This window comes from Liolophura sinensis, chromosome 1 (assembly GCF_032854445.1).
Source record: "Liolophura sinensis isolate JHLJ2023 chromosome 1, CUHK_Ljap_v2, whole genome shotgun sequence".
In the NCBI taxonomy this organism is placed as follows: Eukaryota; Metazoa; Mollusca; class Polyplacophora; order Chitonida; family Chitonidae; genus Liolophura; species Liolophura sinensis.
The window spans coordinates 56,515,355-56,533,797 of NC_088295.1; the positions used below are offsets into that span (position 1 = coordinate 56,515,355).

Here is an 18,443-nt window from a genome sequence, read left to right on the forward strand (position 1 = left end):
GAAACAGGCGTGTGTTTACCAAATTGAGGCTCTAAGCTGTTCTCCTTTACCTGTATAAGCCTGACCTTCATTTTATAGATGAAACAAGCGTGTGTTTACCAAATTGAGGTTCTGGGCTGTTCTCTACCTGTATAAACCTGACCATCATTTTATAGGTGAAGCAGGCGTGTGTTTACCAAATTGAGGCTCTAAGCTGTTCTCCTTTACCTGTACATGCCTGACCATCATTCTATAGGTGGTGCAGGCGTGTGTTTACCAAATTGAGGCTCTGGGCTGTTCTCCTTTACCTGTATAAACTTGTCCATCATTTTATAGATGAAACAAGCGTGTGTTTACCAAATTGAGGCTCTAAGCTGTTCTCCTTTACCTGCATAAGCCTGACCTTCATTTTATAGATGAAACAGGCGTGTGTTTACCAAATTGAGGCTCTAAGCTGTTCTCCTTTACCTGTATAAGCCTGACCTTCATTTTATAGATGAAACAAGCGTGTGTTTACCAAATTGAGGTTCTGGGCTGTTCTCTACCTGTATAAACCTGACCATCATTTTATAGGTGAAGCAGGCGTGTGTTTACCAAATTGAGGCTCTAAGCTGTTCTCCTTTACCTGTACAAGCCTGACCTTCATTTTATAGGTGAAGCAGGCGTGTGTTTACCAAATTGAGGCTCTAAGCTGTTCTCCTTTACCTGTAAAAGCCTGACCATCGTTTTATAGGTGAAGCAGGCATGTGTTTACCAAACTTTGAAGTTCTGGGCTTCTCTACATCGATCATGCTGAGTCACACTAAGAGTAAAGATTACAAATCAGCAAACGCAGTATTCTCTGAATATATTTATTTCTATGTAAATAGAACAGTCAACGTGTCGTGAGAAGACGGCAGTAAAAAAGATATCCATGAACAATTGGCGCAGTAGCTAGTACCATATAAAGATCAAGTCATCTTGCATGAGGCCCCTCGTTAAGTGACTGGCCTACGTTAATAGATCGGATGTCGAAAATTTTACCGACCCACAGACAAACAGGCAGGTATATCGATCCACCTGCACAGCTGCCTGTCGCAGTCAAAATATTTCAAGTTCTTAAAGGAGAAGAAAACTTAAAAACATGACACTATGGGCTGAAAAGAGCACATTTTTTCTATCTGGTGGTGCCTGCTGCATAATTTTACCTCGCCATACACGTAAAGCTTGAAAACGGCAAAGCTGGCATAAATCGCTGAGCCCATCGCGTCCTCCATCTTTAACACCCTGTAATTTATGCTGGGGGTGTGTTGCCTCTCAGCCAGTGAGAGTCGTTAAAACTGCCGGCTGGTTCGTGTAAACTCGGAACCTACGTCCAATATTCCGGTTTCCCGATCGTCAAGCGGAAAACGAACTGTACAACAGTACCTTCTGGGAAGAAGGGTTCTACCGGAAATGTACGAACTGCACTTCGGCAGTTTCCGACGGCAATTCTCCACCTAACACAGAAGACTTCAGGGCTAGGCCTTACGCAAACTGGAGTCGCCACAGCGGATTTTGGCGCTGACTTTATTTATAATTTATCAACTTGAGGTACATATTAGAATTTTTATGGCATGCACCTGCAAGGAAATACATACTTTTTTCAATGGTATTTGATTGATATTAAAATTTTCTTCTCCTTTAATGTCAACTCACTAAAAGTTTCTATAAATATGTAATAATCTTTATGTAACGGTAATCCACAAGTTACACGTTTTAAAATATATTTGGACACAAATCTGGATGGTAACTGATCGGAAACGTATAATAATGCAGCATAACTTATTAAGCTTTAAACTGCGGAGGACATTGTACTTCTGTATACATTTTTTGCCTTGACTTCGAGGAATTCACACAATTTAGGACAGAGTTGAGTGTAAACTTTTTATATCTACTTTACTGATAACAGATCTCAGTTCTGGAACAATGTGGCTGAATGAAATTTTATTGGGTAATTAGCTACTGAATTTTCTAATAAGGTAAGGTTTGGACGATCCTCTAACACGGACATGAGAGGAAGTCTTCTCCTTTAAACAGCCTTCTGAAACATTATAACGCGGCATTGCAAAACTGGTTCAACACAATTTACTACAAAAGTGTTAATGAAAATTATAAAACATTGCTTTGCAAACTAGCTGAAACTCTAAGGAAGCTATAACATCAAGAATTTCTAATTATTATTCAAAGAAACCAAACATCTATAAAACATCGAAGGGGCATCTTACAACATTCAATTGTCAGATCTTCGGTATATTTACAATCATATAATGACTAACATTTCTGATAATAAATGAACACTCAAACAAATGAATAATTAGAAAACAAAATATTGTATAAATGAACTCATATATATACACGATTTTGATATAATTCGTCAATTTAAGAATGGATTTTAGCGTCAGAAATGAGCATCGTATTTGGCTTAAGGACACATTATCCTAGTTTCATCATAAACATCAAATGTTGCCATTATGGCCGCTTTACAGTAAATGGGACGTAATCAATAGCAAAACAGGTCAAATCCCCAAACAAAAAATATACCTCCTTGATATCAGCGCCACTTGACTATAAGGTAACTTCTTTAACAATAATTTCTCACTGTTACTTTTCTTGCAGCTGTGAAGGCTTCTAATAAATCAGGCATAATCAAGAGCAATAGGTCAAACCCAAACACAACAATATTCCATCGTGACCATGACGTAGATTGTCGAACTATTGCTACCTGACAAAATGTCGTGTTACATCGTCATACATATATATATATATAAGAAAACGAACGTCTTTAAAGAATCTGAGACAGAATATGGTATATCAAGTATATTAATGGCTTTGGTACTATATAATGTATTAATTTGGCTTATCAGTGAAAGGCTCTTCCGTCTATCACTGATTGTGGATACAACTACTTAGTGGTCTCCCTTGTTAAAGTTATTTTAAAATCCAAAAACGTAGCTAAACCTTACTATACCTTTAACTAAGAGGATCTTACTGTTGTATAGAGTTATTTTGGCGTTTCAGCTATTCTCAGATCTAGTCTCAGAATGCTATGGGTGTTTTACTTTGAATGAATTTCTTTGTGTAGGCGTGAAATGACAATGGCAATGAATGATCGCGTTCCCGCGAGATCATGCGTGACATGGAATGCATATTTACGTAACATTATAAAATAGGAATAGTCTGTTGGCGCGTGGTGAAGGAAGATGACGCCTTGTCTAATCAGCAATGATCACCAAAATGTATATGCTTAGTGGTCTAGTTATTACCGCTTGTTTACTTATATCATTGGATTTTTACATCGTACTCCAGAATATTTCACTTAGACGACGGTGGCCAGCATAATGGTGGGAGGAAATGGGACAGAGCCCGGAGGAAATCCAAGACCATCTGCAGATTGCGGCCAGCCCTTCCCACGTACGACCGGAGAGGATACATTAGTCCAGATAATATCATAACATCTTGAATATACAAGTTTTGAGGAACACACATACTTATTACATACAGGCAAAGCATATGATATTTCTTTACCGGTAGATATTCACCTTTTCTTGCAACATCGCTGCAAAAGATGTTTCAACCAATATCAGGTGCACTAGATAATGAATCCACCAATGTGAATTTCCCATATTACGAATAATCAACAACCTTGCTTTTGCAGTCAGAAACTATTACATAAGTTCAGATCGCGAACATATTGTAGACAGTATCTTGTTCCTCAAATCATTTTGTTGGCTAAAATGATGTTAACTTAAGTCACTTTTTTATATATCAACAGTATATATGGGCATTGCTGGTAAGATAATCCCGTCACTAAAATCGTTTAGTGGATCTGATCCCCGCACGATATCCAAGATTCTGCGCATCCCAGTACGCATGACTGCTGAACAATCAATCTTGTTTCAAACTCCGTTGTAAAAATACCTGCACCTTCAGTTCTTGTAGCCGATTTGTGGGTGATCTGTCTTGGGCGGAGCTCCTCTGACCTTGACTTTGATTGCCCCTGGGGATACCTGGGATACGTCTACCTCCAGGTAAGTCATCCGTTTTCCGCTGGGGTCGGACGGGTCTCTCCCCGGTGAGGCCAGGACGATGGGTATCTGGGTGTGGTCGTTTTGATCAGCTTTGATGCTGGGGTAGCGCTGCAGCTGTTGGTTGACTTTCTGCGACTCTTGTGGCACGATGGGGTAGTCTTTGCTGGAGTTGCCCAGGCTAGTGGTTCTTGGGGTAGGTACAGGGCCATGATCCATGTGGTCAGGCATCGCATTGTACTTCAAGAGAGGGACTACAGTGACCCCACGGTCAGGCGACGTGCGATCCTTAGAATTGCTTGGCTCATACCTTGTCATGACGCAGTCATCTCGGTGTTGACTCTTTCGCCTGTAACAGAAGATAAAATACTTTTCAGAAAAAATTTTGCTTTTAATCAGTGTCTCACGCCTTGCTCATGAATATTTCACTCATATACAACAACGACCAGGCTTACGGTTGAGAACAGCCTCCCTAATTAATACTCTCCTAATGCCATCTGTCGGCTACCACCGTAGCCTTCTGTCGGCTACCACCGTAGCCTTCTGTCGGCTAACACCGCTGAAAGAGCACACAAATCCAATACAGAATGAGCAGTTAAAACATCCCTACCGTCGCAAACTGCTGTAAAGTGGTCGTCTGAAAAAAACAGGAAGGTGACTGACCAAATTTTACCAAATTGGTTAATAAAGAGATCTGGCTTTAACTATAGTTCTCTAATGAAGGATCGCCCACATCAGGCATTGCTGAACTATTTCTTTGGAAATGCTGGAGTTGCTAGCCGACAACCTGCCTCTGTGTGAGTCACGTGAATGTTAAGTAACACACAATTAACTCTATTTGAAGAAATCAAAATTTACACCCTTTTACCGAGGTATTTTGTTCTACTTACTTACTTACTTTTCACTTGTATCACAAAACCCAGTGTCTTTGGATAAAACAGACAATCGAAAAATTCGAACGGTCTGTAGTGGAAAGAATACCGCTTTAACAGTAGGCCTAGCTTCCCGACTTAAAAACGGGATCTTGCTTTGAACACACAACCTGATAGATTACATACCCAGGAAATGAACCTTTGTTGAATTTATCTGATTGTTTTTTACAGCCATAATCATGAATTCTTTTCTGGCAAAAGATTTAAAGCCCTAGTCCAATCAGCTAGAGCTGGATTCAGTTGAACACGCGACCTCACTTTTCAGAGCTTATAAGTCGCTTTTACCGCCTTAGACAGCGCGTGCCCTCTACCCCAGTCTAAGAAGTGATTAATAAATCTGTCAGATTATCAGAACTGAACATGAAGGTTAGAGAAAATATATAGTCACAGGAGAGAAAATGATTTTCTCTCATGAGAAAAATAAAAATTTTCCCATGTGTATAGCCTGACCGAGTACATGTAAACCCGTGTATCATTAAAATCTACTTTACAGCATGATACATATCAACTATTCTTCCTATCCTCCGGCAATAAATGCCATGGTGTCTATTAGAATTCTATAAGCTGATATTAAAAGAATCGGCATCAAGACTAGCAAACAAGTTGTAAAGAAAAAGGACATGGTATGCTAGCACACATGTTCTTCTCGGACAATTCGAACGGTACTCATATAGAGGGCATGTGTGCATGTACGCAGACATGTCTTGTAACTGAGACCCTACCCGAAACAGCACTTACTGAGACAAACTGTAAAGTGACACATTATGTGTTTTGGTATAACTCACATCATCACCAGGGGCCGGTTTCATGAAGCGCACTTAGTTAAGTAAGTTCTTAATTACCATGGCAACGTATGCTGTAGAGATATAAAGTGCACATAAACAAGTGATACTTAACACTAAGAAAGCTTCATGAAACCGGCCCCAATTTTCCCGGACTCCATCTCTAATCCTCTGATGTTACACTTGATTGATCTGTTAATTTACACGGTTATTCAGTAACGTAATTATCGATAACGGCGAGTTTTATGAGTGGCGGAAACCTGATTGCCAGGGTTCAGTAAACCACCGGCCTTTCCACATGCATACATGCACACCCTTTTGGTGGAGGACGAGTGGTCTTCAACAAAGGCATACTGCGCAAGCGTCCACAGGTGCCTCGTTTTTGTCATTAATTAAGGCTACAAACAAATCTTGGGTCAGGGGAATCCACAAATTCCTCGTCCCAGGTCAGGATTGAACACGCACCTCGTGCATGTGTTCACAATTGATGGTCACACATCTTAACCACTCGACCACGCCTTATGTTCCACGTAAATCGCCAGTTACACTTTGATATTCATTACGGTGTGACCTTGACCTTGGTGGGTCATTCAAACCTAAGTATGGATTTCACAATTGCCCTAACATGACAACACAAAAGACATTATCCCGTCATAAGTGGGAAGGTCTGCAGCAACCTGCGGATGGTCGTGAGTTTCCCTCGGGTTCTGGGCTTCCTCCCACCATAATGCTGGATGCAATCGCATGAGTGAAATAGGCCTACTCTTGAGTACGGTATAAAACATTATCAAACAAAATCAAATGCAATAAACCAGTAGACATTATTCGCTATTTCGGTATTATGCTACTAGTTTGTCCCAAAATCGTTATGGACAAGGCAGGAATTAACAACAAAGATCTTAGAAACGAATCATTTTAGTTGGGCAAGGTTCCCGATAGTTTCCAGCACGGTGAAATTTATGAACTGTTGTTGTTGTTTCGTTGTAAACATGACGGAACTCGAATTGCCTATACTGTGAGTTGGTTAATTAGAATGCCTTATTTCACCACGGACTATGCACTATTAGGGGTGGTCAACCTATGAAACATCAGAGGACGGAAAAACATTTGATATATAACCAAACCATTTCGCATGAGTTTATTAGAAGAATAAAACAAATGTGTCACCGAATAAAAGACAGAAATATGTTCAGGCATAGAATCAGAAAGGGAAACAGCTTCCTCGATTGCACAGTTGTAGTTAAGTACGAAACATACAAATAACGAAACAAAACAATGTTATTCTGGTGGTTGTTTCGATAGTTAAACATGACATGGGAAATAGATTCCGGTTCAAACAAATGAGATCACTGAAAGCACACTTTGTTTAATATACAGTACTTAATAAAACGTTTCTGAAAAGGATTTACTTGTATATTATGGTTTAGACCGTGCTGAAACGTACCAGTATTATGCGATCATGCGTGTTTACAGGTGGCGAAAATCGTGCAGAACTATAGGGAAACCACCGCACACTGTCACGTTAGATGAGAAAATATCTGACATAAGGCCGCAGCTACATTAGTGACACAAAAATAAGAAAGAAGAAATTACTTATTTTGCTTATTTACAAAACATTTAAGATCCCATCCACATAAAACTGTACGACCAGTTGTCACTGTCAGGTATTTCGAAAAAAGTGTAGTACATATACAAGATACCCCACCAAATATGGAACAAATGGAAAATATAATTTCTCTTGTAAGATATGAAAATACAGTACGCTTATTGGATCCCTGCATAATATTAACGAGGTTATATTAGCATATCCATATTTAGTAGACAAAGTACACGTATTTCAAATTAAGGTCTAGAAGTAGAAATTTAAAACACTAATATTTATTAATAGTTATATTTCATTTGGGGCCAAAAAATAATTGAGGCACAGAAATTTATGTTCGGAAAGATTTTAGAAGCCCCTAGAGACAACCTGGTAGGATATAAAGCTAGAGCATCAAAGGCACACACATATGTGACGAAGACAATAACCTTGGTATTGTTATACACCGTGGTATTCTAATAGTAATTCCTTATTCATCAAATATACCCATAACAACAATTCAAATATTTTTCTTTATATGCAGACAGCAATGCAAATAAATCAAAATAAAGATAAGGACACCGTATTTGTGTCAGCAGGACAAACATTATGGTTACACAACACAATGAGAATAAATGGCATGAGGTTTTATACTAAATTCGATATTGTAATCGCAGTGCGTTAGGTGTGATGCAACTATTATGAGCATACATTTATATAAAACCAAAGTTACAGGAAAATAAATCTAGGTAAATTCCAATCATATAGTGTTGAGACCAGCAGGATAATAGATCCCAGATATTTTGCAGACCCATATACTTGCTTCCTGACTTTAAACTAGGAAATCCGAAACAAAAAATGGAGACTACGCACTGTGCGAGTTTCCGAGGACTTTGTCTCGTTTTAAAACAAACCCGTGGGGCTATATACTGAAGTATCTTTCAAGGCAAGCAGCACTTATTAGTAACGTTTACATCTGAGACATTCAAAACATAAAACGCTTTCGAAAATCCCAGAAAACATGCATAGAAACCAGACATTTTGTGGAAAAAGAGTAACCAAATACACGCAATCTGAGGTAAAGGCGTGGCACATTTTAACAGCTTCAGCCTCAAGAACAATGGCAGAAAACAAAATGACCGAAAAGACAAATGTTCGAAAAAGCCCATTTACAACAAATGCAACAAATACCATCAGCGGATTTTAGCAGCCATGGGGTTGCACATGGTGATGCGCAAGACAACAACATCAACAAACAATAATGAACAGACTATTTGACTTAACAAAAAGAAAACAGACATTTGACAAAATGATAGCTGATAATGTCACAATGCCGCAACATAAAACTCAACAGGCTGCAAGGTTGCCCTCAGAAACATTGATCTGTATCAGTAAAAAGGAGCGCACGTGTTCCTGAGCAGTACAAAATGAGTCTTAACCGTTGAACAAATCTCCAGCAGCAAATACTATGAACTTCTTAAAGGAGTTAATTCACGGTGTTACAACATAGGTTCATTTCCGGCAATTTCATTTAAGAATTTTCCTTTGGTGCTATCTTTTTTCACCTTTAGATTCCTTTATTTTCCGACTTGCTTATTTATTTCCTTTAATTTTAACTGAAAATTATCATCTCGTGAAAACACGACTTGATTTGAAGAACACTTCGGGTCATTGTGTAACACCAACAAAGTCTGACACATGCGGAATAATTCTGGCCGAGATCCGAAAATAGGCCTCCTCCCAAAAGCTTGGGGATCCTTTGCTGACATGTTCCGAAAATTCTCAAGTAAATTCCATACTTTCTAGTCTCTCTTCCGCCTCTAAATCCAGGTTACTATCACAATTCATACTTGGCTTTAGTGTGATGCCTGAAATCGAAGAAAAAGATTTTTTTAGAGAAAATATCAAGCCGAAAAGCAACTCTTGAATAAAAAAAAAAGAAAAAAAAATACAAGCCAAGGAAGAAAAGCCACTCCAAAAATGAACAGCAATCAATGATTGAAAAGTAAATGTGCCCTCCTAGCGGAAATGATTTGGGTGATTTTGTTTTCCGTGATTCACTCTAATTATGATGCCCAGATGTAAACCTCACTTCAGTCAGTGCAGCTTGCGAAACGAAGATCGGATCTTATAACTACGTCAATGGCTGTTTATTGCAACGCAAGATATAGGGAATGATGAGGGAAAAAGTGATAAAAATTTAATTCAATAATAAGTCACAATAAAATAATACTTAAAATATATTCCGGTAGATTAAACCTTATTATCGAGCGTGAAAACTATCCGAGTATTTGGAAAGACATGAACCATTAACTGAAACAAGAGTAGCGTAAACTATGAAAAAGATTTTATGAAGAAAGTTTGGTGCACGTTTTCTATGGCCGTTAAGTCTGATCCATTCCGTAGAAGTAATGGTCTCAGAGTACCGTTAATCGTCTGAACCATTCCGCAGAAGTAATGGTCTAAGAGTACCCGTAATCGTCTGATCCAGTCCGTAGAAATAATGGTCTAAGAGTACCCGTAATCGTCTGATCCAGTCCGTAGAAGTAATGGTCTAAGAGTACCCGTAATCATCTGATCCAGTCCGTAGAAGTAATGGTCTAAGAGTACCCTAATCGTCTGATCCAGTCCGTAGAAATAATGGTCTAAGAGTACCCTAATTGTCTGATCCAGTCCGTAGAAGTAATGGTCTAAGAGTACCCGTAATCGTCTGATCCAGTCCGTAGAAGTAATGGTCTAAGAGTACCCGTAATCGTCTGATCCAGTCCGTAGAAGTAATGGTCTAAGAGTACCCGTAATCGTCTGATCCAGTCCGTAGAAGTAATGGTCTCAGAGTACCCGTAATCGCCTGATCCAGTCCGTAGAAATAATGGTCTAAGAGTACCCTAATTGTCTGATCCAGTCCGTAGAAGTAATGGTCTAAGAGTTACATAAGTTCCATTCCTGCCGCTCTTAAAAGAATATACAACAAATAATGTAGTCTTAATTACTGAGAAAGAAACAGACCCAAACGGCCACAATGGTCGTGGGTTTCCCCTGGGCTCTGCCCTGTTTCCACCCACCATAATGCTGGCCGCCGTAGTATAAGTGAAATATTCTTGAGTACCGCGTAAAACATCAATCAAATAAAGCAAATTTTTACATGCTATTAAGCCCCGTTAAAGTCTAACTTGAAGTGTAAAAATGTAACCAGTTTAGCTTTGGTTACAAAACTAGCATTAGTGCCACCCGCGGAAGGCGTTGTGCACCTGAGCTATTCAATATGCCAACGTAAACGTATAATCTCGCTTGGCAAATGCGGGTCTTCAGTTTTTTCACAACCCTTAAATAGTGCCACTCTCCATAATCGTCAGATCCATATACCGGAGAAGAAATGATTTTAGAACTGTATTTACACCAGTTGTATTTGAAGTGAAAGAAATGGGGTCTTTTGTCATACATACCCAAAATGACTCAAATATATGGTCGGATATATACTACATGTAGGCCTATAGGGTATAATATAAATGGCCTTGCTGACAAACCTGCTATTGGCATTGGCCTAAAATTGATCTTTGCACTTCAAGAGGAACTAGGTTTTGTCGTAAATCTGTTTGATTGAAAAAGAGCGTGTATTTATTCTGGTGCGACACCAGTAAGTTACAAGTAGTTCACTGGAAACTCAGTTTACTAGAGAGACGAATAAGTTGCTGAGGACTACAAAAATACCGATGTTCGAGAGGACTCACTTAGTGGGTTCCGTGTCACAATCTCTCTATATCTTACAGCAGAGTACTATGGGGTAAATTTATAAATTATGCATTCTCCTAGCTCCTTGGACTTTGTATTGCCATATTACAAAACTGGGACAGATTTGCTGTTGTGTATATTGGGAAAATAGCGATAAGAATGCTGATGGTTTGTAATCAAGCTTTTATAGGCCATAGGATTGTGATATAAACGCAAAACACAAGACAAACAAAGCAGTGACAAATATATGGACATAATAAAATGAGCTCTGAGAGTAAAAAAATTATTTTGAAGATGCTCTGTAGGACTACATTGTGTCATCTGAGGAGAAGCGAATATAATCAAGGGACGTCACTCTAAAAGACCGCAAAGTCAAACGTTGTCTCCCTTTAACCAGATTAATCAACGTATATTACGTATATCTAACCACTAATGCTGACTATGGCGATAAACTTTAATGTCAGGTAAATAGAACTACCTGTGGATGAGGATGCGAAACCCCTAAAAAAGCTCTTTATGCATTGGTTAAAATGATTCAGTTAGTTATGTAAGCTATTATATGGAATGATGGGATGAAAGAGGTTTAAATACACATTGGAAACATTTCAACAGTATCAAAGAAACACTTGAAACCAACTTACGTTAAATTAATGTAAAACCTGTACTATAAAAACATGACGTCGTTTGCTACCAAACCTTTCCATACCAAAATCTCCTGTTCTAAGCATGCCATTGTGCTGCGGACTGGATTGTTAACAGGTCTAAGCGTATATACATGTAGAATCAAATGTAGGTTTCCACCGAGATCATATTATTAAGCAAAAAAAAACCGATTAAGCCATATCTCTGCCCCACAAATCACATTAAATGCAAAATATTAATAGACCTTCCCATAAACCAGCTATAGTAGATTTGCTTTAGATAATTTTTGGGAGAAGTTTATTACATGTGATACCAAGGGTACAGCACATGAACAGGCAGGCAAGGATGAAGTTAAAAATTTTTATTGAAAATGTTTACATGACGTTAAAGAATACGGACCGACGAATGTATAAAGTTATAGAATTAGGGTGAAAATTTTAGCATTTCGTAATAGAGCACTGCCCGATACAAAACATGGATTTTTAACTTTATAGTTTTTATTTCGACTTATTTTGGCCAAAAGTCAACTGTTTGAAACGAGTTTAAAATTTGATTTGAGTCAGCTGACTGCTATTTTCAACTTGATCTCAGATCCCGAGTTCTGCATAGTGTGTAAACAGTGAGTGAGAGATGTGTCCATGGTAGTGCCCATGATGTGCCCATGACAGTGCCCATGATGTGCCCAAGATAGTGCCCATGACAGTGCCCATGATGTGCCATGAGTTAACTACAGTGAGGATGAAATAAAATAGGTTAGGACGATCATCCTGATAGGGGCTATTTAGTACGCATGTCCTCATCTCGATTTCAAGGGAGATAAACAGTAGCACAGATATCAGCCAATTTCGAGTACTTCAAGGGATTGCTTTGCATGGGCTCGGATAAGTAATTTTATTTTCTTTATTGGCAACATAATTTGCACAAAACAATATAATTTTGAAAAGTTAATAAAATACATATGACACGTGAACTGAGCAGAATCCTAGGCTTTTGCTCAGCGTTACAATGTTGTACACGTAACATAGGCATGAAAGGCCACGAGCTTTTGTTTGCTTACTGTATGACGCGATTTGTGCATGCGCACTGATGCGTTATCAAAACTAGGATAAGGCTTATAGCCTGCTGAGATGCCAGTCCATGCCTTGTTTCAACACAGCTTAATAACATGTAAACTTACATCATAAAATACATGTACACTGCAAACGAAATAGTTCTTACCTGCAAGTTATCACAATAATAATGATGATTAGCAATAAAAGAATTCCTCCTGCGACAGAAACTCCAATGATAAATGCTGAAAAGGATGGAAAAAGATATTGGCCTATGTAAGACATTTGAGACAGTGAAGTGTACAGAAGCTAGAACACAATATATTTCTACAGACAACTCTAATAATTAAGACTGAAAGAGAATTGAAGGAGAAATGTACGTAAAATTAGCGCAGAGGACAGAGAAACGTCCAGTTATCTGTATCACTATAACTTCACCAAAAGGAAAGGGCTATCTCTCTTGAATCGAGACAAATCTGTCATGAATGTATGCATGTATGTATACATGCAGAGCAAGAAAAAAACTGGACAAAAAGAGAATTATTCACTTACCTTTGCTTTCTAATATGGACACATCTTCCTCTCCAGGATTGGCTATACCTTCAAACGGTATGGTACCGTTATTACAGACAATCTCTACCTCGTTGACACCTGAAAGGGATATACAGATACGTAGTTACGGTTACGGTGTGTGATTACGGTATGTAGTTATTTACTTATAGCTACATTAGCTACATTATGTAGATATGTACTTATGGTGAAGTTATGTACATATAAGTCACGGTGTGTAGTTACGGTATACGGATATACGTACATGAGGCACAAGTTACGACATGTAGCTACAGTATGCAGTTACCATATGTGTTTAGTTACAAGATGCGTAGTTACAGTATACTCACGTGAAGTTGGGATAGAATAGTGGACACAGTATTCAGTCTGAGGTTTGGACTTGTCGTGCATGAACTCCACCGTGATGGGGTTGCCGCTGTTGATGGCGTACTTTTGGCTGAATATCGGACAACTGGTGCCGTTTCGTCGGCGGGTGTGTCGGAATATGTTAATCCTGAGGTTACACGTCGCCTCGTACAACCGACGCGATGACTCCGGGTGGAGCGGTGTCACCGACAACGCAACGTCCTGGTCCGTACTGTTCTTCGGTATGACCCGGCAACTGCAGTTACCAGTGCTCTGATCGCCGCCCGTTACCAGTAAACCCGTGGGTTGCCGTAACGTGATGTGCTGACACACGTGAGGGACTGAAGAGGTAAACAGAACACCCAGTATTAGTGACAGACTGTCTGACTGATTAATAGATTTGACTGATTATCCGCTATAACTCATCACTTCGATCTACATGTAGTCCCCATTTTGAGTTGCTGGATGTCAACTGGATCAAAGGTAGAGAATGGCCGCACACTTCTAACCTAGACTTAATCAGTTGATCTTCCACATGGATAACCTCTACTGATCCACTTGCAGACTTGCCATCTAGCCGAGGTGTGGGTTCAAACCCGACCTTGAACAATGAGTTTGTAGATTCCTTCATTGCTCTCACTTGAAGTCAATAAGCGGTTGAAGACGCTCGTGTGCACCGTTTGCACCTTCTATAACGTCCCTTCAAAAATTGTCTTCCACCAATGAGGTGCGCATATTTGTACAGTACGTTACATGAGAAAGTTTGCCAATAACTTGCCAAAAATCTGTGGTTTATCCGTGAACTCCCATTCCCCCCATGGCCCATAAAACTGACCATCATAATATAAATGAAAAAATCGTGAGTTTGACATTAAATAAAAAATCAAATAGTATTCCATGGTATCTAATAGATGTGTCAAGACATTTTCTCTGCGTTGTGTATTTTATTTATTTATTTATTTATTTATTTGATTGGTGTTTTAGGCCTACTCAAGGATATTTCACCTACAGCGTTATAACGTTGTGTATGTTAAGTGTACAAAACATTACATTACCCTATCGGACATTAAGTCTATCGGATACCATGACATAGCCGTGGAAGCTATAGGCTATCTGATATCTCTATCATTCGTCTGCTCCAATCTTATTATTTATGTCAAACGTTATGACATAAACCTGTACAGGTGCAATTATTATTCAGTGCCCAGGCCTTGTATAATATCCTGGGCAAAATCACCTATATGGTATACAGGCAGAGTGAGCCACGGCAAATAAGTCTACATCTACCGTACATATCTAACCTCACAGATGTCACCGCCATAAACATAGTAAAGATAACATGATTTGCTTGTCACTCGAGGCGAGCGATATTGTTACAAGGGTTACAAGGGAGATAACCGTGACATTTAAACATATGGAAAATATAAATATGCAGCAAAAGCCATGTGTTAATATATCACATCCTTGGGCTTCTATATGTTCCTGAGTGAGGACGTGAACTTAACTGTGCATTGATTCAGATGAAGCATTTACAGGTGAATTGATTATAACCTGTAAGATAAATGCGCTTATGCAGATTGATTCATTTCTTGTTTAACACCATGCTCAAAACATTTCCGGCTACTAAGGTAGAGGTCAGTTTTGTGGGTGGAGGAAACTGGAGTATTAAGAGAGAAATTACTGGCGAATAGAAAGCAATTCGAGGCAATTTATTACCGTCAAAATAAGGCGATTTCTTTAGGAAAAGTTTACTTACGGTCATGTTTTGCTTCACTGCATTTCGTTTGGGCGCCAACTGCTGTAAACAAACAAGACGTTGTGTGAGTTAAAGTTGCAAGCAACTGAGCAATTTAGATTTTATATATTGTGCCTTTGCGAAGTACAGTTAGTAACTATATTACCATGTCCAGAATATGCCAAACTTCAAGTCTTTAATAATATGCCTGCATTGAAATGGACTATTGAGAATAACTAAAAATGCATTTTGAGTTTTTGCAATGACTAGAACATTTGAAATCACGTTCAGTTCAGACACTCATGTTGCCAGTTGTGTTCAGACTGGCATTAACGTAAAGGCTAGTCTCAGAGTAGGTATATAAATTCCGACAAATGCACATAGAGGTTAAACACTTTCCATTTATCTAGGAATTAATTTCATGACCCAGCGGGGTTTGGCCCGTTACACGGTAGAAAAAGGCAGAAAACGGCGCGCATTTCTGTCAGCCGTCTGCACGTATGTGTCTCGAACTCAATCTCAATTGCCTAGACCTGCAGATCGGCGCTAAAAGTGTGGTTCAACTCAGAAACGTATTATCTGTGCAACGGCAAGTACGGGTAATTGCAGCAACGGCTACAGCAGCTGTCGCTGGCTCAGTAACGGCAACACCAGTGACATTTAACGTGCGTGAAAAGGTCATGACCCCGGTGGGAAAAGCAAGCATTGTGTGTTTAACCTGGTCTCGATTAATACCGCGAGAATACAACGACGCCCCTCCGTTGGGGTTAACTAAGTTGTCGTAATCGTTGACAACCAGCATATATCTCTTAATTATAAGCTAGGTTTATAAAATATTAAGACAAATACTTTGATTAAAAAGGTGATGAACACAATTACTAGCGTCAGAAAAAAAATGTAAAGATATACTCCAGCAATGACTTGCACTGGGTTTTTTCTCTGTCTGATTTTTTTTCAACATGAACATTTTTTCTCATATAGTTACAATTTAAAAACAAAATGTTGGAACTGACCGTTAGATATTTGTTACAGGCTTTTATGAAACCACGTATTTAGTCATCTAGACTATGATTTACATTCCAGCTGTTGACAAGGTACAAAATAACAATTTGAAGCCCTTTCATAACTACTTCTGGCTCTGGCTAACTCACAAATAGGCTTTTCCTCAGAGGATGGTTCCAGTGTCGTTAATATTACCATATAATGCTGCCCAGTGAACCATAAGGCATGATGGGCATCGCTTAATTCGTATTTTCACTCCTACGTACTATCGCTCCGGCGTACTATCGCTCCGATGTACTATCGCGAGGACACGAAGCATTCGAATGTGTGGATGATGGCCTTAGCACACCTCCATACATTTGTAATACAGCACAATAAAAGTTCCATATTTACTCATTGCCAATTTGGGTTGATTGATTGACTGCATTTAACGCCCTGCTCAAGGATTTTTGGCTCATATGACGGTGATCGTGTTTTTAGAGTGTAGGAAACTGTAATGGTATCTGACAAACCTCCTGACTTAAAAGACGCGGCTGAAACAGCGAGAGCTGGATTCGAAACCTCAACCTCACAGACCAACGGTGTGAGCACTCTGCGCGCCAGTGCCTTAATACTTCATCTGACCCAGGCGGTAAGCCCACCCACCCGATTTCAGAAGGAATGGTATTACAACCACCATATATATTTCCTGTTGGATATAGCGAGGATTCTGCAAGATTTTCTATGTTTATAATGTACATGTAAACGTGTTGCACATATCACGAGGTACAAGCCAGGGCTGGGTCGTAAACGAATGCTATATTTATATACAAGCATGAGACAAGCAGCCGTTTGGCAGACTTTGTCCTTCTCCAAGTACAGCCAAGACTATATAGCCTGCAGCGAGATGCCACTGACAAAAATTAAGTTGGCAATCATCCTACTTCCTAATCAGCGAAGGTTGTAGCCTTTCATAACTCAACGCATGTTGTTTTTGTCAGCAACTGCACTGCAGTCTGTCAGTGTAGTAACATACACTCATAGCCAACTACATGTAAACAGTGTTTAGTGCGCGGACACCGATCACACGGTTTCCACTCATACGGATTCAAGCACAGTGAAAGTGTGAACTGTCTTATTACTGATAAAGGATATACATGTACATATACAAGGTTGCATAAAAGTACCAGCATCGAATAGGTTGTTACATGGGTAGTTTTTGTTCGTAACGGGCACAGTACTTACACTATCTCAAGCTTAAGATGCAGACAGCAAGCTCACGAGGAGAACTTAAGCTCATCAGTCGGACATCAAGCTTATGATGCGGATCTCAAGCGTATGATGCGGATCTCAAGCTATGATGCGGATCTCAAGCTTTATGGTGCGGATCTCAAGCGTATGGTGCGGATCTCAAGCGTATGATGTGGATCTCAAACGTATGGTGCGGATCTAAAGCTTATGGTGCGGATCTCAATCATATGAATGCGGATCTCAAGCTTATGGTGCGGATCTCAAGCGTATGATGCGGATCTCAAGCGTATGATGCGGATCTCAAGCTTATGGTGCGGATCTCAAGCTTATGGTGCGGATCTCAAGCTTATGATGCGGATCTCAAGCGTATGATGCGGATCTCAAGCTTATGGTGCGGATCTCAAGCGTATGATGCGGATCTCAAGCGCATGATGTGGATCTCAAGCTTATGGTGCGGATCTCAAGTTTACGACCTGGGCATCAAGTTTACGAGGCGGACCTCAAACTTACCAGACCTCAAGCTGAAAAGGCCGACCTAAAGCTGAACAGGTGAATCTCAAGCTTTACAAAGCGGATCTCAAGCTTACCAGACGGACCTCACACCTACAACACGGACTCAAGCGGAAGAGGTGGACCTCAAGCTGAAGAAACCGACCTAAAGCTGAACAGGTGAAATCTCAAGCTTACAAGCAGATCTCAAGCTTACCAAGCAGATCTCAAGCTTACAAACCGGATCTCAAGCTTACAAAGCGGATCTCAAGCTTACCAGACGGACCTCACACCTGCCACACGGACTCAAGCGGAAGAGGTGGACCTCAAGCTG

The 18,443-nt window shown here is 39.7% G+C and overlaps 1 protein-coding gene across 1 annotated transcript in view; it reads right to left on the reverse strand.

The window, feature by feature from the left end:
• Positions 1 to 814: 814 nt before the first annotated feature.
• LOC135479719 (uncharacterized) overlaps positions 815 to 18,443 on the reverse strand; it is a 35,808-nt gene continuing 18,179 nt past the window's right edge. Inside the window, exons 2-6 of the mRNA XM_064759625.1 lie at positions 15,410 to 15,451; positions 13,638 to 13,994; positions 13,291 to 13,389; positions 12,908 to 12,983; positions 815 to 4,374 (exon numbers count right to left, since the gene is read on the reverse strand). Of these exons, the coding sequence (XP_064615695.1) occupies positions 3,927 to 4,374; positions 12,908 to 12,983; positions 13,291 to 13,389; positions 13,638 to 13,994; positions 15,410 to 15,451 (1,022 nt within the window). The 3' untranslated portion in view covers positions 815 to 3,926. The remainder of the gene's footprint in view (positions 4,375 to 12,907; positions 12,984 to 13,290; positions 13,390 to 13,637; positions 13,995 to 15,409; positions 15,452 to 18,443) is intronic.